Source organism: Monodon monoceros, unplaced genomic scaffold, assembly GCF_005190385.1.
Source record: "Monodon monoceros isolate NGI ecotype Baffin Bay Population unplaced genomic scaffold, NGI_Narwhal_1 Super_Scaffold_16, whole genome shotgun sequence".
NCBI lineage: Eukaryota > Metazoa > Chordata > Mammalia > Artiodactyla > Monodontidae > Monodon > Monodon monoceros.
This window is the reverse complement of record NW_021703772.1, coordinates 77,732,470-77,756,504: the sequence shown is the minus strand read 5'-3', so window position 1 is coordinate 77,756,504 and position 24,035 is coordinate 77,732,470. Positions and strand designations below refer to the sequence as shown.

Below are 24,035 nucleotides of genomic sequence, written 5' to 3'. Positions count from 1 at the left end.
TTTCTCTCTGGTTTTGATCTGAAGTCAGTGTTGCCATCTGTTTGTTTCCACGTTCATAGAACTTGGTGAATTCTACCTGGCATCTCTTCCAAGATAATATCTTGTCTTTGAATTATGAGGGCAACGTTTAGTTTTCATTCAGTAACAAGATAGCAGGCAGTTCTGCTATGGATGGAGAAGAGGGCCTGAGAAATTTGGTGGTGTTTCTGTCAAAATTACCTCTCAAAAAACAGGATTTTCTTACAACCCTTGAGACCTCAGAAAGACAGCCCTAAATATCCCTTCCCTGTTCCCTTTCCTACAAATGGCAGGAGTGCCAAAAATTAGACTCAGGGCTGTTTTCTGCCTCTGGGAAACCCCTCTTTTGTGTCCACGGATCCAGAGCCTCAGAACTCTGCTTGCCCGTCTGGCGGAGGAAAGGTTCTTGGACAGAATTTAGTGCCCCCATCCCGTGATCCAGGCGTTGGGCCACAACCTCTCTGTAAATATGTCATTCCCTGTTTATTCATTTGGAATCTGAGGTAGTTCTCTGATCCTGACATCTTGGGGAACGACCCCGCATCACCAGAGAAACATAATTGTTGCAGCACCTTGTTTGACTGTTTCCCTTTAACTTGAAGGAATTGTTACGTGTATTCAGAATGAGTATGTTACTCAGGATCTCTAAGTGTCTGTTATGGAATGTCACTGAAAATGGTGGAGTACAGGATCCATCAAAGCAGTGAGAAAACTGGCAAAACATGCCAGAATCAACTTTTTCAGAACTCTAGAGATTAAAGTCTTGTAACAATCTGGGGAGCATCTATTCAGGAAAAACAACTGAATCTCAGAACAGCTGGCTTTGCGAGATTTTAGCTTGTGCTGTTTTTCCTCTCCAGATCCACAGTCGCCTCAAAAACCAATAGTTCCGTAATCACAGTGCAAACCATCAGTGTGGTAGGCAGTGGAGAGGGGGCAGAATGGACTTGAAGGTCTTTCTAAGCCCCTCTTCCTCCTGCTTCTACATTAAGCTGTGATGTACCCTGAGATTTGAGAACTGCTAGTGAAGAAGCCAATTTCAAGTCTTAGCTGAGGGAACATACCCCATTAACTGCTGACGACATCTAGGATCACTTAAGACATATTAGATAGGGCAGGACTAGAGCTTATCTGCCTCAGTCATCCGTAGGAGACCACAGGGCAACTATTGCTGCCTCCCACTGGGGCCTTTTGAATATATCACAGTGAACTGGGGGCAGTCTCCACCTGTCCTGTTGGCTCTGTTTTAGTTGTTTCCAAATAACTTCAGGAAGAAACCATCATAGTACTTGGTTTCACTGTATGTAATTCTGTAATGGGACACATGCCAACGGTATTCATTTTCCACAGAAGCACCCATATCTTCTACTGAGTCACTGATGTAATCCCTGTGAAGCTCAGGTCTTTGTGGAAAGTTGATTCAAATAGCCAAAGCGGGATGATCAGTGCTTGTGAAAGGTGAAGGTAGCTTAGCCTACAGGGCTGTGACATAGAACCGGAGGCGGCCTTATCTACCCTTTTAAAGATAATGCACTGCATCATATGTACTTGTGTTAACATGACCATGCAGCAGCACCTTGTACACACAGTGTTTGGCTGTGATGACACATCTCATCTGAGCTGTTCGCATTTTTAATTGGTGATGGATCATTGCTGTGAAATTCCAGCCCTGCCTAAGTGAGTCAGTGTGACTCATACATTTGGTAGAGATTTGTGGCACTCATCAGTTAACCTCATCTGTTTTCTCTGGAAACTGTTAATCATTGTATTCAGGTCGATTGGCATCCAGGTGGATGTGTGCAGCACCAGGGAATAGGATTTTAAAAGCTTAGCTGTTCTGATGATACTTGGTTCTTTTGCTGCCTGTGTTGTGGTGGAATTGGGGCTCTTCAGAGAAACCCTCAGCTTGGCTTTCCACTTAAGGACCAGCTCTCTACTTAAGAGGCCTTTAGGAAACATTCTTCTGTGGGGTAACTAAAGTGGGAAAAGCATTATCATCATACGATCTAGTTAGCTTTCTGTCTTTAGATGGATGTAAACCTAGACCACCTGTAAGGGTTTGTTTTTTGTGCAACATTATTTTTTCTTTATTTGGAGAGTAATATACATTAATTGTAGAAAATTTTCAATATAGATAAAAATAATGAATGGAAGTGTCTTGTAACTCCATTGTTCAAAGACTCATGAGATGGTGTGTTTTAAATCTGTGTTAGTAATATTTCATGTTCATTTATGTCACCTTTCTGATACTCATCCCACAATTTTGTCCATTCCTTTTATACTTACTTCTTGAATTAGAGCCTCATTTAAAAACAACTTTCATATGCCTAAAGACAGTTACTAAGAGTAGGTCTGTCTTATTAACTCAGTCAAATATGGCTTGATTGAGAAAAGGTTATATGAGGATTTTAAGTATCTTGCTTTGCAAAAAAGTGTTCTCGTTTGAGGTGTGACTGTTATCACTCCACCATATTGTGCTGTGCAGGTATGTGTACTATTACTGAATTCATTTTACACATTAGAATGTGCATGCAGCAGAAGGGGTGGGCTGGTGTGGACAGAGAACATCTTAATACAGGGGCTATCGATATCACCTCTTGCTTCCTAAACTAGATGGTGGCAGAAGCAACATCTTCATCTTTCATTTTCCCTTAGCACTTAATAAAGTTTAGCATGAACAGTAGATGCTTGGTAAAATCAACTTTGGACCTTAAACACTTAGGTTTGGTTTGATTTCCTGTGGTTGGTAGAGAGCACCAGAGGCCAGTTCTTATAGATTGCTTACCTCGTCCAGGTGTCCTTGTGGAAAGTGGATATGTAGTAAATTGTTAGTCCTAATTCTGTTAGTCAAGTTGGGGGATCTAGTAAAACTAGTGCCATGGGGATGTGTTCTTTGGATAGTATCAACATTGTGCATTGGAGCTGAATTTAAAACATGTTCAAAAAGAAAAAAGGTAATAAATTACTCAGATGACAACTAAAGCAAATAAACCAAATATTTAATTACATAAATTGTCAAATTCCACAAAATGTTCATGCTGAAGAGCAGATTAATATACATGCTAACCCATGACACAGTCCCTAAAATTTAGCCTTGGAGGTTTAAGGTGATCCTCAGTTAAGGTGTTTGCAAATACTTTGTGTTTGTCAAAGAGCTGTGAATTAATTAGGAGTGCATTTCCTTAATTGGGGAAAAATTTTTAGATGAGAATTCCAAAATATAGAGCAAAATTTCCTATTAAGTTAAAAATCAGGGCTTCCCTGGTGGCACAGTGGTTGAGAGTCTGCCTGCCGATGCAGGGGACGTGGGTTCGTGCCCCGGTCCAGGAAGATCCCACGTGCCGCGGAGCGGCTGGGCCCGTGAGCCATGGCTGCTGAGCCTGCGTGTCCGGAGCCTGTGCTCCGCAATGGGAGAGGCCACAACAGTGAGAGGCCCGCGTACCGCAAAAAAACAAAAACAAAAACAAACAAACAAAAAAACCTGTAATGCTATGATTTTAAATACAAGTTCAAATGTTGCCTTTAATGCTCACTGTATTTTTGTATAAAAATATTGTATTTTGTATATTGTATTCTCCAAAAATTAGAGGAAGATTAATCTTATATTAAATATCGTTCACTTTAGAAAAAAGCTTAGCTCTGTTGCTTTTAAGTATAGGGTATCATTAATAAAATACATTTTTATTTATTGTTATTTTATGTATTATGTACTTTCTAATCTCCTTTAATATTGATAAGTATGCATGTGCTTTTTCATATTAAATGCATTTCAAATATTGATCCAGAAAATTGATTTGAGATTAACCACCTATTAAAACAAATACTAGCCTTTTGTGTTACTATTTAGTAAGTAGGATATTAGAATCAATTTTTAGTGGTTTCTGCAAATAATGTTAGTAATGACAAAGAAATTTTGTCTTCTTAGGAAGAGTTTTATTTCAATATAGCCGAAGTTGTGGGTTAATAAGTAAAAGGAAGGAACTGCTATGTTACTTTACACCTCTTAGGAAGCATCATTAAATGTTTACATTTGGTCTACTTGCTGGAATCGTTAAATTTTATTTGGAAGTGATGCAGAAGTATGTGCCTGTGTGATGACCTGTCCCATCTTCTTTAAAGAATAATTTGCTTTGGCCAGTCCATCTTCTGCAGTCACTGCTGCACATAAATATAATTTAGCAAAGGATGATTGGTTCCCTTGATAATACCTTTTCTTTTTTCAAGCTTAATCTTAGATGACTTTGTTTTATGCTAGCAGCCATTGCTTTGTTAGAAATGAGAACTAAAGAAATACAAACCTGAGGTTAAAATAAATTAAGAAGAGCAGAGGAAGGGAGAGACCTTTGGGTGTAGATTAAGCAGACCAGGGGTTCTTGGGTCAGACAGGTCATGTAGTTGTTTGAAGGGGCACCGGTCCCTGTGAGACTTCTGTCCGGTGTGTTAGCCATCATGCTCAGGCTAGGGTTATGGCTGAGTGACATCTTTTTTTTTTTTTTTTTTTTTTTTTTTTTGTGGTACGCGGGCCTCTCACTGTTGTGGCCTCTCCCGTTGCGGAGCACAGGCTCCGAACGCGCAGGCTCAGTGGCCATGGCTCACGGGCCTAGCCGCTCCGCGGCATGTGGGCTCTTCCTGGACCGGGGCATTAACCCGTGTCCCCTGCATCGGCAGGCGGACTCTCAACCACAGCGCCACTAGGGAAGCCCCAGAGTGACATCTTTTAAAGTTGTATTTTAGATGTTGAAATTGGGCTTATAACATTCAAATCTGCATGTGTTTCCTTAACTTTGTTTCGCACTCAAAACTGGATTAGGCCGCCTTCCATTGCTGAATTGTTATTTTCCAGTGTGAGTAAAGCAGGAGTCCTCAAGCAAAGCATTCTTCTTTAAAAGTAATATGAGCAAACCAGGTTTTGCACAGTCTGGTATATTGAGGCCAGTGACTTACCAAGGTGCTTTTCAAAAATGTATTTGGCGTATTAGTAGGCTTGTGTGAAAGAATTATCTTTCTTCTGTTTGATGGTTTTTGAATAGAAAATGTAAAAGAGCTGCTCAGCTGAACAGTTGGAGACCTGTCAATTCAGTTTTCAAATCTTAGCCTGCACCTGTGAGACTTTTGAAAGCAGTTAATATTAATTATGCCTTCTTTAAAAATGTTTAATTAGCTTAATTCAAGGAGAAAGAAGGCCTATAGCTTCTTTTTTTTTTTTTTTGGCGGTACGCGGGCCTCTCACTGTTGTGGCCTCTCCCGTTGCGGAGCACAGGCTCTGGACGCGCAGGCTCAGCGGCCATGGCTCACGGGCCCAGCCGCTCTGCGGCACGTGGGATCTTCCCGGACCGGGGCACGAACCCGCGTCCCCTGCATCGACAGGCGGACTCTCAACCACTGCGCCACCAGGGAAGCCCGCTATAGCTTCTTTTGTGGAACATTTCTGTCATTGACTCTGTGGGAAAGTAGTTGACAACTTTTGAAATTTGCTTTCATTTCAGGCTTGGAGTTGCAGAGAAAACTTATCTGTTTCCCCTCTGAAGCAGTCATTTAGAGCTCATAACGAAGCCCTCAGTATTGTCATCTTTCTACTTGCCCCATCTTACACTGTCACTGCTTTATGACTTGCAGGTTCTCATAAATCTGCAGATTTTAAGCCTTAGGAGAACTAAGGCTTAGCAATGTAGGGTCTCCAGAATGAACCCTAATGTTGAAACATCCTAACCCTTTGAAATGTCAGCATATTTCCATCTCAGTTTCAGCTGCCATACCAGGCTTTGGGTGAGGGATCAGGCTGTGGAAGCATTTGTATACTATTTAGGTTTTGCATACTATTAAGGTTCAGTGTCACAGACTGATATCACAGTTGCTAATATATGACCTTGCCTAGGTTTAAACTCTGAAGCAGGAACTCCTGATAACAGTGATGGGAAGGTGCTGTTAAAATTGGGTCACATGATAGGAGGTCTACCTATTAGCTGAGCTCTACCCCTTCACTTGTTTAAAAATGCCATCTGTATGCCTGTTGTCTCAAATCACCTCTGCAAATCTGGCTTGGCCTGCTGATTAGAGCCTGGATTGTTGGTTCGTCTCATGTATAGTCTGATTCATTATATGCAGTGAGTGGAGTTCTTTCGCTGTCCGTGGGTATATTGCCTGACAAGATGATAGCCAGTACACAGAACTGTGTAGGCCTCATAGTCTACAGAAACAGCTTTGTGGTGATGGGGTGGTTGGTGGTGATGGGTTACTTAGTGGTGGTTTGACCAGCAATCCTCATTTAGCTGTAGGTACAAGTAGAGAACAGTGTCCATTTTTAAAGTGCATCTGCCTCTGCTAAGAAAGTAATCTATAGCTTTATAGAAGTTTCCCTTTTTATTTGTAGATATAATACTTTGCCAAGCAGAAGAACCCTGAAAAATTCAAGATTAGTGAGTAAGAAAGATGACGTGCATGTCTGTATCATGTGTTTACGTGCCATCATGAATTATCAGGTATGTTTCTGTTTATAATCCTTTAAAAAAATCTGAATTCATCGGGCTCAGATCTTGTTCTCTTTGGTGACTTTGTATTATTTCTATTTGAAGTAAATAGCAGGATTTAATGAAATTCTATTAAAAAAGAAAGGTCTAGTTCATTCTAGTGCTCATAATTCATCGCCCTTATATTTTAATTAACATTTATAATTTACAATGTATTTAAGGGAAGACATTTTCCTCTTATAATGGCAAGCTTGTCTAGATTACTTGGTAAATGTTTGTGACTATTAAAGACAGCATAAGCCACTGGTTGTGGGCAATAATGGAACAGCTTTAGGACCCTAGGAATGATAGACTCTCACACTGGACAGGTCATTGCTTCTCAAAGGGTTATATGATGAATAGGCAAGAAGTTATAATTACTGTGTGTTGGACCCTGTGGTTGCTGATCTTCGTAAGAAACACTTGGAGGATTCTTGGTAGAAGTGCAGAGTCCTCCTTAGAGGTTATCCCCACTCTGAAAAACAGTGGGAGCAACTAACTACAGTGTGTGGGATTAATCCTAACCACAAAGTGGGAGTTAGAGCCTGAAGTATCTAGGGTGAGCTGACAGGGTCAAAAGTATAGTTGTAAAAGCAAACCGGGGCTGAGAATTAGACAAACATTGTTCACATCAGAAAATAGCGTTTGATTTCCATTGAAACGGATCCTGTAGGTGGGTCCAAGTAGAAATGGGTGGTAAATGCATAGGTCAGTATTAGAGTTCAAACCCAACATAAGCATGCCAAACTGAATTTAAGAAGGGAAACATGCATTTATTCTTTCAACCAATTAATATTTTTTGAACATTTCCAGACAGACCCTGTTCTAGGCACAGGGAATACAGCATCAAATAAATAAGTGCCCAAGGGAACTTACTCTCTATTGAGGGGAGACAGATGGTAAACAATTAAATTGGTAAACTATATAGCATTCCAGATAATAATAGTGATGAAATGAAATAAAAGCTGACATTTAAATAGTGCTTCCTAAAGTCTAGTACTTTTAAACCTACTACTTAATTTGAGCCTCGTAACAGTCCTGTGAGATTGGTAATATTACCCTCGCCATTTTACTGATGAGGAAACTGAAATACAGAGAAGTTAAGTAATTTGCCCAGGATCACATAGCTAATAAATGGTGGACTCAGATTTGAACCCAGGAAGACTGCCTCCAGAGAACTACTACTTAGTACTATAGAAAAAATAATCAAGAAATAAGAATAAGTGCGGGAAATGTGAGTTCAGTTTTAAATAGGCTAGCAAGAAAAGTGTCATGGAGAAGATAACATTTATGTAAAACTAGAATGAGGGAACAAGGTAAGGAATATTAAGGGAAGAAAATTATAGGCAGGGAGAAGGGCAAGTGCAAAGTCCCCGAGGCAGGAATAGGTCTGATGTACTGAAGACACAGAAAGGAGGTCAGGTTGGCTAGATCAGAATGAATAAGAGGGAGAGAAGTAGAAGATGAAATCTGAAGTTACAAGGGGGTCCTGATTATGCAGGGCTTTATAAGCCAATGAAGGGACATTGGCTTTGCTGTGATTAGAAAGCTATTGAAGGTTCTGAGGAAAGGTGTGACTTAATCTGACACTTGAATTTAACATGATCCCTCTGACTTCTGTGTTAGGAATCATCCTGGGGGGCAAAGACAAAAGGAAGTAGACCTTTTAGGAGGCTGTTGCATTAATTTAGGTGAGTGTTGATGGTGGTATGGACCAGGAGAATAGAAGTAGAGGTGATGAGAGGTGGCCAGATTCTGGTTTCGTTTTGGTGGTAAGGACACTAGCAGTCCTGGGTGCCTCGAAGATGGAGTTGCCGTCTACTAAGAGATGGGGAAGGCTGCAGGGTGAGCAGATTTGGGAGACCTGATTAGGAGTTCAGTTTGGGGGATGTTAACTTTGAGGTGTCCATAGATATCCAAATAGAGATCTTAAATAGGGGTCGGATATGCCAGTCAGGAGTTCAAGATCTGGAGGTCTGGGCTGGAGATAAAAGTTTGAGAGTCAGTAGATGGTATATAAACCCAGGGGAGTGAAGGAGATCAGCAGGGATAGACAGAGAAGCAGAGAGGTCCCAGATAACCCTGGGGCACTCTGTTTAATGTCAGAGAGATGAGGAAAAACTAGCTAGAGAGACTGAGAAGCAGCCAGGGAAGTAGGAGCCAAGCACAGGAAGTATTTCATGGAGCAGAGAGTGGTCAGCTGTGTCCGGTGCTGCTGCCAAGTCAGGCAAGATGAAGGGTTGGCCATGGGCTCCAGCAAAGTGCCCATCATTGCTGGTACAGTTTCATTGTGGTGTTGGGGATGAAATCCCTGACGGAAGTGGTGTCAAGAGAGAATGGGAGGAGAGGAATTGGAGACCACGAGTGGTTGGAGTTTTGCTGTAAAAGAATAGCAGAAAAATGAGAGAGTGGCTGGACACTGGTTGTTGGGTCAAGAGAGACTTTGTTTTTGTTGTTTAAGAAAGGAGAATTTGCATCATGTTTTTACGCTAATGGTAGTGAATCAGAGAGGGAAAAATAATAATGGGGGAATGGGAGAATCGCTGGAGCATATACTGTTCTTGAGTAGGTTGGAGGGAATGCGATCAAGAACTCAAGTGGGGGGAATGGCCTTAGATGGAAGTGTGGAGAGTTCATCTTTAGGAAGAAGTGAGGAGGGAAGACACAGATCTGTGTGGGTGGATTGACGTGGTGGTGGGAGCTTTTGGAAGTTTTTTTCTGATTGCTTATGTTTTCTCGGTGTAATTGGAAATAAGGTCATGAGCGGAGAGTGAGTTTGGAGGAGAAGGAATAATTCCTCAATTTGGCAGAATCAAGAATGATTCTTGATCCCGTTATTGAACTCGCTTCATTTTATAGAAGGATAAGTTACCACGCCTCAGAGCAAGGAAGGTTCTCCTAGGCTTTTGGTCTAGATAACCATTGCCAAGAGAAGGGACCAGAGGTGGTGGTTGTCAACCCTGGCTGCACAGTGAAGCTGCTTAAAAAATTCAGATGCCAGGGCTCCATCCTTGAGATTCAGAATAAATTGACCTGAAGTGGGTCCTGGAGAATTGGTGTTTTGTTTTGTTGACTGTTCCAGGTGATTTTGCCAAGCGGTCAGGATTGAGAATCACTGGCCCTGGAGCCTTTTCATCATTTTAATGAAGAGACGCATATAGTTTATTCATGGAGAATAGGAATATGGTACCTTGATAATAGCATCATTCCTGAAATTTTTCATAGAGAAATATGTGCAGACACTGATGTGCTAGAGACATAAGTGCATTTATGATGGTATAAAATCACATTAGGTAGAAACTTCAGGTTTTTGTTTTTTAATCAGCATTGACAGTCCTCTCAATTAACTCCTAATGCTTTGTTTTTTCCACATCCATTTCAGTATGGTTTCAACATGGTCATGTCTCATCCACATGCTGTCAACGAGATTGCACTAAGCTTGAACAACAAGAATCCAAGGTAAGCTGGCTTTGTAATGTACAAATCTGAATCGAACTAGGGACACCAGAGAGCTCATCGACAATCAAATTAGAGTTGAGAAACTTTCAAGCATGACCTTTTTTTTTTTTTTTTTTTTTTGCGGTACGCGGGCCTCTCACTGTTGTGGCCTCTCCCGTTGCGGAGCACAGGCTCCGGACGCGCAGGCTCAGCGGCCATGGCTCACGGGCGCAGCCACTCCATGGCATGTGGGGTCTTCCCGGACCGGGGCACGAACCCGTGTCCCCTGCATCGGCAGGCGGACTCTCAACCACTGCGCCACCAGGGAAGCCCAAGCATGACTTTTAAAATTAAGATTGTCGATAGACTCCCTGGCTAAGTAGAATTTTCTTTTCAGCTATGTTACAGTTTTACAACTGGTGACAACTCTGGCCCTGTCTTCAAGCTTTCATTCCTCTTGAGGCCTGGTTCTCAGCATCCTTGCAAATTTAGAGCATGAAGCTTCGAGGTTGTCAGGACTGGGGCCAGGAGAGTCTTGATACAGACTTAGCCACACCACTTTTTGCTGAAAGCTAACTAAAACTACTACCGCTTGTCTACACTTCATTTGCAGCCTTTACATATGTAGCTTTTATTGCCAAACCAAAAGAGAAACCCAAACAAAACAAAAATAACTGCCCGCAGATTTCTTTTCATATTCACTTTCCTATATAGGCAAGTGCCATATATTGTTCATTTCACAGATTACCTCTAGAAGCTTGTTTTCGTCAATTTATTTTAGTTAGTGTAATGCACTTTCCATTCTAGTGCATTTCTGCATTTCACACTGTTACTCCCTTTTATCAGACCTCTCTGATAAGACTGCATATGTGAAAACTGCTAATTCAGCTGAAAAATATGATTATAAATTAGATCCTTGCAATGCAAACCCTAAATCCTATTTAAATGTTGGATTTTATTATTCATACTTCCCCTGATTAATGCTTTTGCAACTTTCTGATTGCTTCCTTAGTTTACTAGAATCCCAAGTAGTCATGCTTCTTTGTCACTGTCTTCCACTGAGGGAAGTCATTATTCATTTTTCTTAAGACAATTGATATTGTGGATTATCAGAATGATCTTTGTTTAGAGGTTGGCAATAGCTTTTATTCCAGAAAAAAGATGAAATACTGAAGTAATCGTACTCTGAAGTAACAGTGCTGTCCTTGACATTGTATTTGAAAACTTAGATTGTATCTCTAAGGTTTTCCTTCTAAAAATATTTCAGACGGAGTTTTATTTTCTTGAGTCAGAGAAAATATTCTTGTATTGGCACAGCTGTAAGCCCAGCTCCTTTCAGATCTCCTGTGTGGGAAGAAGTGATGGAAGCTTGCATTATTGTGGGGATTTTTATGGAGCCATTGCAGATTAGCAGATTTGCAACGTAAGGTGTTGATTTCCGTTGATTTTGAACTTTTTCAGCAAATGTTTTATCTCTGACTCTAGAACCAGAGAAAGTGTTTAACCAATGGGTGGTTTTACTGAATATTCTCATGTTTCCTGTTGTCTTTAGCTCATTAAAAATACTTTTTCAACCACATTACACTGAGTCACTTGATGGTAGGACTAAAAGACTTAATCTTCCCATAATTAATTTTCATTTGTGAGTAATTTGTATTCTTGGGAGTAGGAAACATGCCTTCCAAACTTGCTACCCTAGATAAGCCACATGTATAGAAGTTCATAAAGGTTTTAAAATGTATGTGCTTTAATATAACTATGCCTTAATTAGTAAAAGTTTAAAAAATACATGACAAATATTATCATATTCATCTTGGAAGGAACAGCAGACTCATCTTTCATTCAATTCCACTGATGTGTGGTTTTTTTCCTTCTTGTTTTGACAGAACAAAAGCTCTTGTCTTAGAGCTGTTGGCAGCCGTTTGTCTTGTCAGAGGCGGGCATGAAATCATTTTATCAGCATTTGACAACTTTAAGGAGGTAGGATATTCTAGTTTTAAAAAGAATGCTCACACAAACATATTTGGACATCTTTGAACAGAATGATTTGCCTTTTGTGTGTGTGTGTGTGTGTGTGTGTGTGTTACTGAGATAGAATTGACATATAACATATTAGTTTCAGATGTACAACATAGTAATTTGATATTTGTATATATTGCAAAATGATCCCCACAGTAAGTCTAGTTAACATCCATCACCATGATTTACCTTTTTATTTATTTTAGGGCCTAAGGGGTATAATAGTGAATTTTCTAAGATGTCACTGAGGGAGAAGTAATGAACCTAGTCTAAATAAATGGATGCACCAAGCTGTTTTTGGTGTCCCATTTCTAAGAAGAGCTAAAAACTATTTGCAGGGCTCATTTTCCTTTGGAGAACACAGAATAGCCAAGTTTGAAAACTGGTTTTGTTAAATGTATGTTGTTTTCATATGATTGTTACTTGAGCATCCACCTTGTAAATTTTACGAACTCTTTCATCATAGTTACTTCCCTCAAATCATATGTGTGATCACTGCTTTGCTGGATGCTATGAGAAATCACTCAAATAACTACAGACACTGATTTTAGCAGTCTGTAATCTTAATCAGGTGATCTTGTCACAGGAAAACAGTAAACCAATGGACATGCATGATTGAAATGGAAACTAAATGACTACAAAAGAAGAAACAATTACACATAGATAATATGCCACCAAGAATTCTGAACCAAAGTATCAAGGCATCACAACTGAACTCATAGCCAGTTTCTCTTGGTGGTGGTGTGCAGCCTTACATAGCCAAGAAGGGTGCCTGCTAGCTCCCCTGTAAGTGTCTAACATCTGAGGCTACTTTGAGGTGGGACATGACCAAAGTAATTGAAGGCGCATGGAGCCCCAGATTACAATAGCGCCGGCCAAGTTGTGCCTTTCCTTGGCAATCCCATTTGATTCCAGTTGCTTTTGGATTAAGACCCCAACTGGGTTAAAATCTAGATCTCAGGGGGACTTCCAGATCCCCTCTCATCTTTCCTGGGAACCTCTGGAGTAGAACTCAGCTAGTATTTATTGAAGATCTCCTATGTGCCAGGGGCTGTGCCAGGTATACACATGAAATCATTTGGTTCTTACAGATAAATGTTAGTATCTCCATGTTATAGAAGAATAAAATTTCAAATACATTATTTGCTCATGGTCCCATGGCCAGATAAGCAGCAGAGCCAGGATTAAGATTTGGTGCTGCTGACCTTGAACTTTTGTTTCCAGTGATGTTTGGTCCCCATTGTGTGTGAATCTCCTGAGACAGGACCTAGGAGCCCATCCCCCTGCCCTATCCCCTTAATTGGACTCACTACCCCAGCTGAAGGATGTACTAGTGAGTGACCCATAATCCTTTACGTGGGCTGGCAAGCTTCAAAGATACTTCAGTCAACAGGGGAAACAGTCCTCCTGCCCCTTTATTTGCATTGCCTCCTTCCCCTGCAGTCACTGCCTTTAGATTTTGATATCATCCATTTTGCTAATGCCAACCATGGACAGAACCAAATATTGTCTTTTTATGTATTCAGCCTTAGTAGTGAAAAATATTCGGGTTCTAAGAAAATGATGAAGAATAGTAGTGATTCTTTAAATTCATATTCTGGCTTCCAAAACAAATAGAGTCTTTAGAGATAAGAATGTGTGAGTGCTTGTCTGTGAATGTTTTTATATATCATTTACAGGACATAAAACTTATATTTATAAATAAGGAGATATGTGGGTGGATGGGTCTAAAATGAAAGTAAAACAGCATGTGAAGCTAATATAACTCCCACATCTTTATCGTTAGATCATATTTTGAACATATCACATGCCAAATCTTTTCCACACTGGAAGCACTTACCATACAGTTATCAATGACCCTTGTTATAATAAAAGTCATATTATAACAAGTAACTGCTTATATTGCAGGTCAAATTCTGTCCTAAAATTATAATTGTATAGAATCAGTGTTCATTAAAGCCAGTAAATCACGAGATGAATGTTAAATTGGTTTTCTCTTAGATAAGGTAGAGTGCCTTTCTTATGCATAATAGGCACAGAAATACTTGCAGGATTGAGTTTTAACTATCTGGTGTCAGAATTGTATATGGTTTAGCCATTTAGGGCATTGCGTGTGCTTAGTTGAAAAAACAAAAAGAGTTATCCTGCTAAATCTAATAGTTGGCTAATAGTAAAGAGGACTAAATCTTGACTTTGAATTTAGAGCTTTAACCAAAATCTCCCTCATTTCTGGAATTTCTTGTGAATGATGGTGGGTGTTTAAGTTCTGATTTCTCCTTGGACTGGCAATTGCATCTCAGAAAACAAACCATGTCACGTGGGAGAGGGGACACGGACAGAGCTGGTTCTGGGGGTGCTCTTGGCTTGCATTGACCTCAGGCTGTGGTGTTCATGTAGACAGGCCAGGAAAAGGATTATTCTAATAGCCATATGCAGGAGGCCAGGGCAGGAGCCCGTTCCTGAGAAACTGCATTCTTAGCGGTAGGTCAAAAGACATCCACTTATTTATCTGTTCAATATGAGGGTGAAAAAAGTTAGTGTATATTGACCTTGGTTTTTTTTTCTTTTTTTTTTTAATGTAATGCCACACAAAGGCCAGCATCTTTTGAAGCTCTTCCTTTTCTCTTTTTCTCCTGTCTTTATGTGGTTTTTATTTTTCATATACATCATAGTGAAGAATATATTCTTTAATCATTTTAGCAAAATGTCAGTGGAATCTTTTGGGTTTAGAGAGGTTTGGGAGCCAGCTGTTCCTAATCAGGAAAAGTTGTCCTCACGATCTCAGATGCCTGTGCAGATAGGGTCTTGGTCAGTGAGAAATGCCCATTGAGCTGCCCATGGCCGAGAGAGCACCATACCAGCTACGGGGGTCCTAGGGAGTAGGGTCAAGGAAGAGTCTTTGCCCTCAAGAACATTGTTGTTAATGCTTTTATCCCATTTAGTAAGTGGGATTCCGTTCATCTCCTTAAGAAGGGACGAAGGGATTATCCCTGTTTTCACTGGGGGGACTGGTGTAGGGTGATGGTGGGCTTCAGTATCAGATATCAATATCTATTTTGGCAGATAAAATAATGTGCATTAGAGTGCCAGACCCTTTGGGCTTGTATCACTGCTAGAGTGTAGCCAAGCATACTGCTGCAGTGTGGCACCAGATGCTAAAAGGATATTTAAAGACCACACATCTTAAGTATGTGGCACGATTGTTTTCCTCTCTGCTTCTTGAGCCAACAAATCCATTCTGTCCTATTTGACTACCACTAATTAATTCAAATTTAGATTAAAAGAAAGTATCTTTTAGCTTTTGATAGATTTTAATGTATGATTACATTAATTTCTCATATTTCAATTAATATTCAGAATCCCAACCAGTGTGGTTTTCTACGTTTTCGCAAAGACATCTTATGCCATGTATCTTATAACATCTGTAGTACATATTTTAGAAAAATAGCACTTCCAATTTAATGGTATCTGATGGTGGGAAGGATATTAATCAAAGACCTTGTTTTTGGTGGTTTTGGGGGTTTGGGCCTAAGCCTGACATCACTGAGCAGGCACATATATCACCTCAATGTATATGATGATAAATGAGTTTTAATTACATAAATTTAGATAGTAAACTTGTACCAAGCATGGTTTGTAACATGCCTTAAAATGTTGAGTGTAGTGAGTAGTTGAAGACTAAACCTTTAGTCATCCATTATGCTCCTTGAATTCTTTTCCCTTAAAAAAAATTTTTTTTTTCTTTTTTTTGCGGTATACGGGCCTCTCACTGCCGTGGCCTCTCCCGCCGCGGAGCACAGGCTCCGGACGCGCAGGCCCAGCAGCCATGGCCCACGGACCCAGCCGCTCTGCAGCACGCGGGATCCTCCCGGACCGGGGCACGAACCCGCGCCCCCCGCATCAGCAGGCAGACCCCCAACCACCGCGCCACCAGGGAAGCCCAAAAAAAAAAATGTTTTTTTAAAATAAAGGGAATTAGCATATCTAATTGTGATGTTGAAACATCTCCCCATGAAAATTTGTGGTCCTGAATTGAGGACCAGGGTGAGAGCAAGGAGTCATCCATCTGTTTTTCCTTATTGGCTAATTTAGCCACAAGGAAGGACAGATTACCACCTTCCCTAAATTGATGCTTTCTTACTTACCTGGCAGTATATATTTATGAGCATTTGCTCTACCAGACAGAAAAAAGAGTACGTTTGAAAGTAAAGATCGCTCTGTTGGTATTTGCATTAGTTCAGGGTCTTGTTTGCAAGAGGCAGAAACTGACTCTAGCATACAGAAGAAAGGGTTGATTGGAAGGATGTCAAGAAATGCACAGAGCTGACAAGAAGCCTGGAGAAACAGGCCTAGAAAATGGGCAGGCATTCCTAAAATGTGGCTGGACTCTCAGGCTGTGACCTTGAAGCCTAGCTGCCATAAACACTATTTGGGGTTCTGGTCATGCTTTTTCTTCTCTCTCAAATGACATGGGCCATAGCTTGCAATCTGCTGGGTCATAAAACTACACTTACTGGTTAAGGATCAACTGGCCCCATTTTGGAGTTAGGAACACTATATTTAATCCAGTTTCCCTTAAGAACCTTGAGGTCTCCTACCTAGACCTTACTCTCTTCAACTTTTCTTAGTCTTCCTACTTTTTTCTATTATATTCTTTGATATATCTGAGAAATTGCCTTTAAGAAAGTGTCCCCAAAAGTCTGCAAAAAAAAAAAAAAGCTTGGGGCTTCCCTGGTGGCGCAGTGGTTGAGAGTCCACCTGCCGATGCAGGGGACACAGGTTCGTGCCCTGGTCTGGGGAGATCCCACATGCCGTGGAGCGGCTGGGCCCGTGAGCCATGGCCGCTGAGCCTGTGCGTCCGGAGCCTGTGCTCCGCAACGGGAGAGGCCACAATAGTGAGAGGCCTGGGTAACGCAAAAAAAAAAACCTTGGAATCAAAGGGTAAAAGTACTGAGGCTGTGTAGACTCTGCAACAGAATAGCTCACTGTGACACTAGTAATAAAACCCTCTGGGGACTTTGAGCTACCAGCTCCCCCAGGCAGCTGGGAGGTGCGCCTGGAATTCATCAGGATTCCAGATCTATTATAACTGTGTTCTCATCTGCTTCCAAAATGACAGCATCTGGCTTTAACAAATAAGCCTGAGGCCTGAGTTTGGTTATTAAAGGCCCAGTGCCTTCCCACTTTCGACCTTTCAGCACAGATAGACGGAGCCTTGTGAAATGAGTCACTCAAGGCCACCAGCTCTCTTGTACGCGGCACTCTTGGCAGGAGCCATTGTTTTTTTCACGTATTGCTAGAAGGCTTCCTAAGTAAGCTGATGTGGTTTAGCTACTGGGCATCTGAAAGCACTTGTGCTACACATTATTACGTTGATTTAAGAAGGCCTGTCAAGTTTTATTTACAACGGGTCAAATTGGGCAGGAAGGAGAGCAGACATTTTGGTGTGCTTCCAGCATCCCTCAGAACCTAATCCCATCTAATCTAACCTCTCAAATATTTGAAGGGTGTAGGATTATAAATCCAGCACAAGCCATCCAGATAACTCATTCAGTGGTAAAATTCTCAACATAGAGGGCAGGGTACTTAGTTTTTTCAGTGTCTCATTGAACTATAAGCAATGTATTCTTTCAAATCTCAAACTCTGGGAGTGACAGTTCTAGAGCATGTGCGTATTTCACCTTATCAGGCCAGAATTAGATTGATCTAATTCACCTGGACTCTTCTCCGGCCAGTCCATCTTCCTAGGATTGGGAAGCAAAGTCACCATGATTATCTTTTGGACTGTGTATTCACTGTGGCAGTTATTACTTGTTCATAATAAATTACCCCAAACTTAGTTTTATTAGGCTATGGATTCAGTGTGTCAGGAGGTCAGTCTGGGCATGGCATAGATGATTGTCTTTGCTCTGTTGCACCTAGGGTCTCATCAAGGAAGATCTGATTGACTAGGGGCAGGAATTCACTTGGAGGCTTCCTCATGTGTCTAATTTCTGGGCTGTGATGACTTAAAGGCTGAGCTCAGCAGAGCCTGTTAACCAGAGTGCCTCCATGCAGGCCTCCATGTGGCTGGAGCTTCTCGTAGCCTGACAGCTGGCTTCCAAGAGGGAGTGTCCAGGAAGGAGCAGCTTCAGAGCTTCAAAGAGACAGAAATCACAACATGTCTTCTGAACTAGTCTCTGAAGTCATCAGTGTCACTTCTGCATTCTGTTGGTTCAACTGAGTCACTAAGGCCAACCCAGGTGCAAAGGGGAAGGCAGTAACTTTACTTCTTGATGGTGGAGTGTGAGGGTCACAGTGCAGAAGAACATGTAGGTAGGAGGGACTCCTGTGGTCATCTTTGGAAAATATTGAATACAATTCACCACAATGAATTTTTGAGAATTTATCAATTTATCTCTAGCTGTCCCTTTTCTGTTTTCTCTCTCTTCTTCACCCAGTGTAATACTTGGTTTCTCTTCCGGACTGAAAACTGTATAAACTTTTTCATTGGTGATAGAAAGGATGGTTGCTACTTTGAAGCAGTGTACAATGGGCAAACAATATTTTGAGAGACTTTTCAGAGGAGAAAGGAGCCATTTATATAGGATTTATGAGGCCCTGGTAATGAACTAGTTACTTCTTTATCATCTGTGTCTTTATCATGTAGTAAGGAAGTGAAGGCTGGTACCCTTCTGATCATCAAGGGATGAGTGATGCTAACTTACTGGAAAAAATTATCATGAATATTTGAGTGCCCCTGTGTGTCAGAAACATTGATAAACACTGGAAATAAGAAATATGACCCTTAAGAATTCTACCCTTAAGAAGGACCATCCCAATCTAGTTAAGGAGACAAATATTTCTATAGTTATCCTACTAGGCTGTATGAAGGTAATGCCAGGCTGTAGGTTTCTCCTTTACAAAGAGGAGAAACAGCTAACCAAGAAGAGGGGTGGGAAGGAGGGCAGATATGGGGTCCGAGCTTTCAGGGGAGGCATCCTATAGGAAAGGGTGCCTGAGTTTAGGATGAATAAGAATTAACCAGGTATATTCACTTCTTATCACTGCTCTAACAAATTGCCACAAGCTTTAGTGGCTTAAAACAACACAAGTTTATTATTTTACAGTTCTGTTTGTCGTATGTATATAAAATAAGTCTACAGGTGGTATTCTTCTGGGAACCCATTTCCTTGCCCTTTCAAGTATCCAGAAGTTGCTTACATTCCTTGGCTCGTGGCCCCTTCCCTGACTCTCATCCTCTGGCCTCTTTTCTTTAATGACCATTGTGATTATATTGGGCCCACCCAGAGAATCCAGGATAATCTCTCCATGTCGAGATCCTTAACTTAATCATATCTGCAAAGTGCCTTTTACATTTAAGGTAAATATTCACAGGTAACAGGGTTTAGGACATACATGTCTTTGTTTACCTTGCATCTCCAGTCTTAAAGGAGGGATGTGTGGGAAGAGAACAGGTGGGATAAGAAGTTAGGGGCAGGTCACCAAATACCCCATTACTTATTCCAGAGTCTTTATATGGCCCAATAGCCTAATGGTCACAAGGGGCAGTGGCAGGAAAGGTATTCCTCAGTCTTCTCCAAGCATTGGCTGTTTAGATTAACTCTCTCAGTTAGTAAAGAAATGGCTGTTACATTTTGCTGCAAAAGTATGTTGGGTGGGCCCAGCGTGAGGTCACTTTGCCAGAGCAGGCTGTGGTTGGGATCTGAAGTTTCTTTCAGACATTTTGCCCTTCATATTTCTCACTCCTTGGGCCTCTTTCTCCACTGACAGTCGTCTGCTCCCTCAGCTGCTGTAGTCATTCACTTCTAACATCTTCAGGACTTTCCTTTGATGTGGGCCTGGGAAAGCCTCTTTTTTTTTTTTTTTGCTGTACGCGGGCCTCTCACTGTGGCCTCTCCCATTGCGGAGCACAGGCTCCGGACACACAGGCTCAGCGGCCATGGCTCATGGGCCCAGTCGCTCTGCGGCATGTGGGATCTTCCCGGACCGGGGCATGAACCCGTGTCCCCTGCATCGGCAGGAGGACTCTCAACCACTGCGCCACCAGGGAAACCCCAAGCCTTTTTTTTTTTTTTAAGGAAATACAGGAGATCAGGGCCCACTACAAAACTGTGCACCTCCACCAGCTCCACAGATGCAAAGTCCTGGGCTGCAGCGCCATGTTCTTGTCTGTTTGCAGTTGAAACAGACACAGCCAGAATCCCAACCTGCACAGAAGCCTAGCCTCCTCTCCAAGTCACCTCCAGTAACAAGATGGGGGACCACGTTTGCTCAGACAGATAAGCATTTGTCATAATTCAGGAATAAGGTATTTCAAAGAAAATTTTCTAACTGTTTAATTACCATTTGGGGCAAGCGAGGCAAAGAATATTTGAGTTGGCTTCATAGTCTTCTACAGGAGGATGAGCAGAAGACAAGCCTTGTGAGAAGTTGCTATTGGGGTGGCGTTTCCTATTGTTTTTCTTAGCCCAGGAGGTTTTTCACTGACATAACAAAAACTTGCAGAAACGTGGTTTCCCCCGGATTTGTTTACACATTCCCTGGGAGAGCTCCAGGTCTACAGGTTGACAGCAGGGGCCGAGGACCTGGGGGCAGCTTGAAGTGAGGCTTTGTAGTATTAAGGGTCAGTCGAGTGTCCTGGGACACAGACTGTCACCACGGGTGACACCAGGAGCCAGTCCCAAAGATCACATTTTTGAGTTCCTGCTTTAATGAGTCTGAAATCCAAACTGGAGTTTGGGAAAATGACTATTTGAGACTATCCCTCCATTTAGATTGGAGAATTGCTTTTTCTTCCCCCTAAAGGTCTCATGTGTTACTCCAGGGAGTTCTCACAGGAAGCGGGTTGGCCCCTAATATGTAGGAACATGGATGTTAACCCAGGATGTTAATTCTCGCTCTATAACATGCGTTCAAGAAGCTAGGGGGAAATACTTCATGCACTTGAAAATAACGGTCTTCAATTTAATTTAAAATAAGTTTGCTAATATTTAATTTGTGTTTATGTTATGTGAGTGTTTGGGGTGAGTGCAGACATGTCACAGTGTGACCTCTGGGTCTCTGCTCAAAAGCAGAACGAGTGACAACCTAAACTGCAAAACCACTGCCCGTATTCGTTTGGTGACCTTCGGCGTCCGTTCATTTAGATCCCTGTGGAACAAATGCAGGCGTGATTCTGACAGGACCACTTGGATATATTTGGCCAAAGTGTTTAGAAAATGTGGTTCTGATGCTTGTGCATTTTCATCATCATTGAATCCCTCAGTCTTCACCCGTTCATAAATGTGTAAGGTTAGGATGAACTTTTGAATTTACATGGTAGAAAGAAAAGTAGGACATTATTGCCATACTGTATGTCTTAATATTTAACTTATTCTGAAATATATTCTGTACCATTATACATGTTTGCTGTTGTAGAAAAGAAGCATAATTGGTCCTGTGAAAGGAGACCATTCTCCTGAAATTCAGTATTTACAATACCCTAAAAGCCCATGGTTGGGAAAAAGAAATGGATTTTGTATTAAAACTTAAAGTTAATCACCTTTTTAAACTCATGGTTGGTTTGAGTAATGAAAAACATCCTTAAAGAGAACTGGGGAGTTATAAGAGATACTATTCTTCTGACCCAAAGGTGAAAAAAGCCAATAACCTGTTACTGATTATTTCAACATTTTAAAAAAAATAAATGTGACAGCTTAAAACTTGTCTCTGCTTAAAGTGAGGTATATCTTACAACTGTTTTGTTACCCAGCTGTTTAATATTCCAGTGTCCCCAAAGTGGAAAAATTTGTATACAAATGAGTTTTCTATGATTTAATAAAAATATATGACACAGTTTTTGTTTAAAAAGGCAAAAAAAAATAATAATAAAGGAAATACAGGAGGTAATGGTACCTGGGGCAGATTTTCACGCTATCTGGCGCGCATTTGTAAAGAAGCTTTGCTTCTCAACCTTTTTTTTTTTTTTAAGATTTAATTTTATTTATCTTTGGCTGCGTTGGGTCTTCGCTGCTGCGTGCGGACTTTCTCTAGTTGCGGCGAGTGGGGGCTACTCTTTGTTGCAGTGCACGGGCTTCTCATTGCGGTGGCTTCTCTTGTTGTGGAGCACGGGCTCTAGAGCACAGGTTTCAGTAGTTGTGGCTCGCAGGCTCTAGAGCGCAGGCCCAGTAGTTGTGGTGCAGGGGCTTAGTTGCTCCGCGGCATGTGGGATCTTCCCGGACCAGGGCTCGAACCCGTATCCCCTGCATTGGCAGGCGGATTCTCAGTCACTCTGCCCCCAGGGAAGCCCCTCAGTCTGATTTTAATTAGGCCCTCTTCTCTCTCCACAAGCCTGAGTGCAGTTTTGCACAAGAGGGAGCTTCCTCTTCCATTTCATTTGTAGCAGCCACTCTTTTTTTTTTAAACAGGGTGTTACCTCCTTGTTTTTATTAATGTAAAAATGCCATTTCTAAAACCTGTGCCCTCTGCCAACTGTAAAACAGTAGGCCTATGTGCCCTGATATCATATTCTAGGACGATAGCAACGAAAGACCTAGAGAGAAGGCAGCGAGAGCTGTGTGTTACTCTAAGGCCTCAGAGAACCTGAAGCAGAGGCTGGCACAGGGCCCTCCACGTGGGGCTTTCCCTTGGGAGGTGTTTCTTTGACACTTAGGTGATGCTCTGGTTGTGAGTACATAAGGATGGTATAAAGCACTCTGCTGTGAGTTGGTATGAGAATTGGGGTCAAAACTCTTCTAGCTTTGGTAATATCATCACCAGAAACCACTGGAATGAGAGTTTCAGTTCCCGGTCAGGATATTTTTGCCATTCTGGCATTTTATTTCTGCAGAGTAAGGCTAAAGGATCTTTAACTGTAGGATTACCTTGGTTTCTTTTTCAGTGAGAAAGAACTGCCTCCTTATTCTCTGTCTCCCTCACTCCACCCTGACTTGCATAGTAAGGATATATGTTTTTTAAGTCTGTATCTTGGGACTTAAGTATACTTTAGTATTCTACATTTGTTCTAGCTGTTTTCTAAGTCATTTTAAATAAGTGGAAATAGAAAGAATTGTTTTTAAATGTCAGTAGGTTATAGGTTATTATTATATTGTTGCAGGTTATTTCAGTTGTTATTAAGCCCAGTCTAAGCAGTGACTAAGCCAAGGCACAGGACCACATCCACCATCTTACTAAATAAGCTTCTAGTTTCAAATAGAGCTGTTAAAATAGTTATGAAAGTGCTTGTGCTAGATATGTTAACTAGGGAAATGATAAGACAAATCATATGTATATCATATGTACGTATATGTATATATGTATATATATGTATGTACATGTATTATGAGTGACAGTAGAAAGATGTATTTATGCGTAGTAATGCCCTAAAGGGAAACCAGTGAAAGGGTTTGGAGTGGCAGTGTTGCTTCTAATTTGTATGTGTGTTTATTTCTGTTGCTTGTATTGTTTGGGAAGTAACACTTTGCCTAGTGTGGCTAAATGTTCCTATTGTGCAGGGTGAGATTTTCCCTTCCAGGAACATTTCATTTGACTTGCTTTCTTGTACTTTCTAAAGATGTTCAGTTATCTTTTGTGTAACATCTCTCCAAAAATAAAGGCACTGATCATTACCACTTCTTTTCAGAACTAATAAAGCCAGAATTCTTTGGAAGTTCTAGGGAGTTGTTGAGCAAATATATTTGTTACCAGGAGAAAAGCACTGTTATAAGATCAGGAGAGTTTGACAGAAAATAAAAGGCATGATTTTTGTCCCACAAAACTACCATTGCCTTGAAAAAGACAGGACTGACTTTAATAGGTATTTAGTTAAGGACCAAATGTGTGCTAAAGTTAACAACAATTCAAAACTTTTAGAATCGTGTTTATGTGTATTTTTATTCCCTATTATAATTTAAGCTAAAGTTTTAGTTGCTTTTGCCAATGAATATGCTTATTGAGCTTGATTCCCTGTATGAGTCAAGTTCAAATTTCATTTGAAATTTAAATACTTGTAAAACATAAGCATATTTTTTATTTATTTGGGCTCCATAGTCAATACAGAAAGGTTTTGTTTAG

At 41.1% G+C, this 24,035-nt stretch overlaps 1 protein-coding gene across 3 annotated transcripts in view; it reads left to right on the top strand.

Annotated features, from left to right (window-relative positions):
- The window catches only part of FMNL2 (formin like 2), a 304,567-nt gene that overhangs the window by 230,067 nt on the left and 50,465 nt on the right, over positions 1 to 24,035 (top strand). For all 3 annotated transcript variants that reach the window (XM_029225790.1, XM_029225791.1, XM_029225792.1), the window contains exons 7-9: positions 6,389 to 6,497; positions 9,907 to 9,983; positions 11,849 to 11,942. In XM_029225790.1, coding sequence (XP_029081623.1) covers positions 6,389 to 6,497; positions 9,907 to 9,983; positions 11,849 to 11,942 — 280 coding nt within the window. The remainder of the gene's footprint in view (positions 1 to 6,388; positions 6,498 to 9,906; positions 9,984 to 11,848; positions 11,943 to 24,035) is intronic.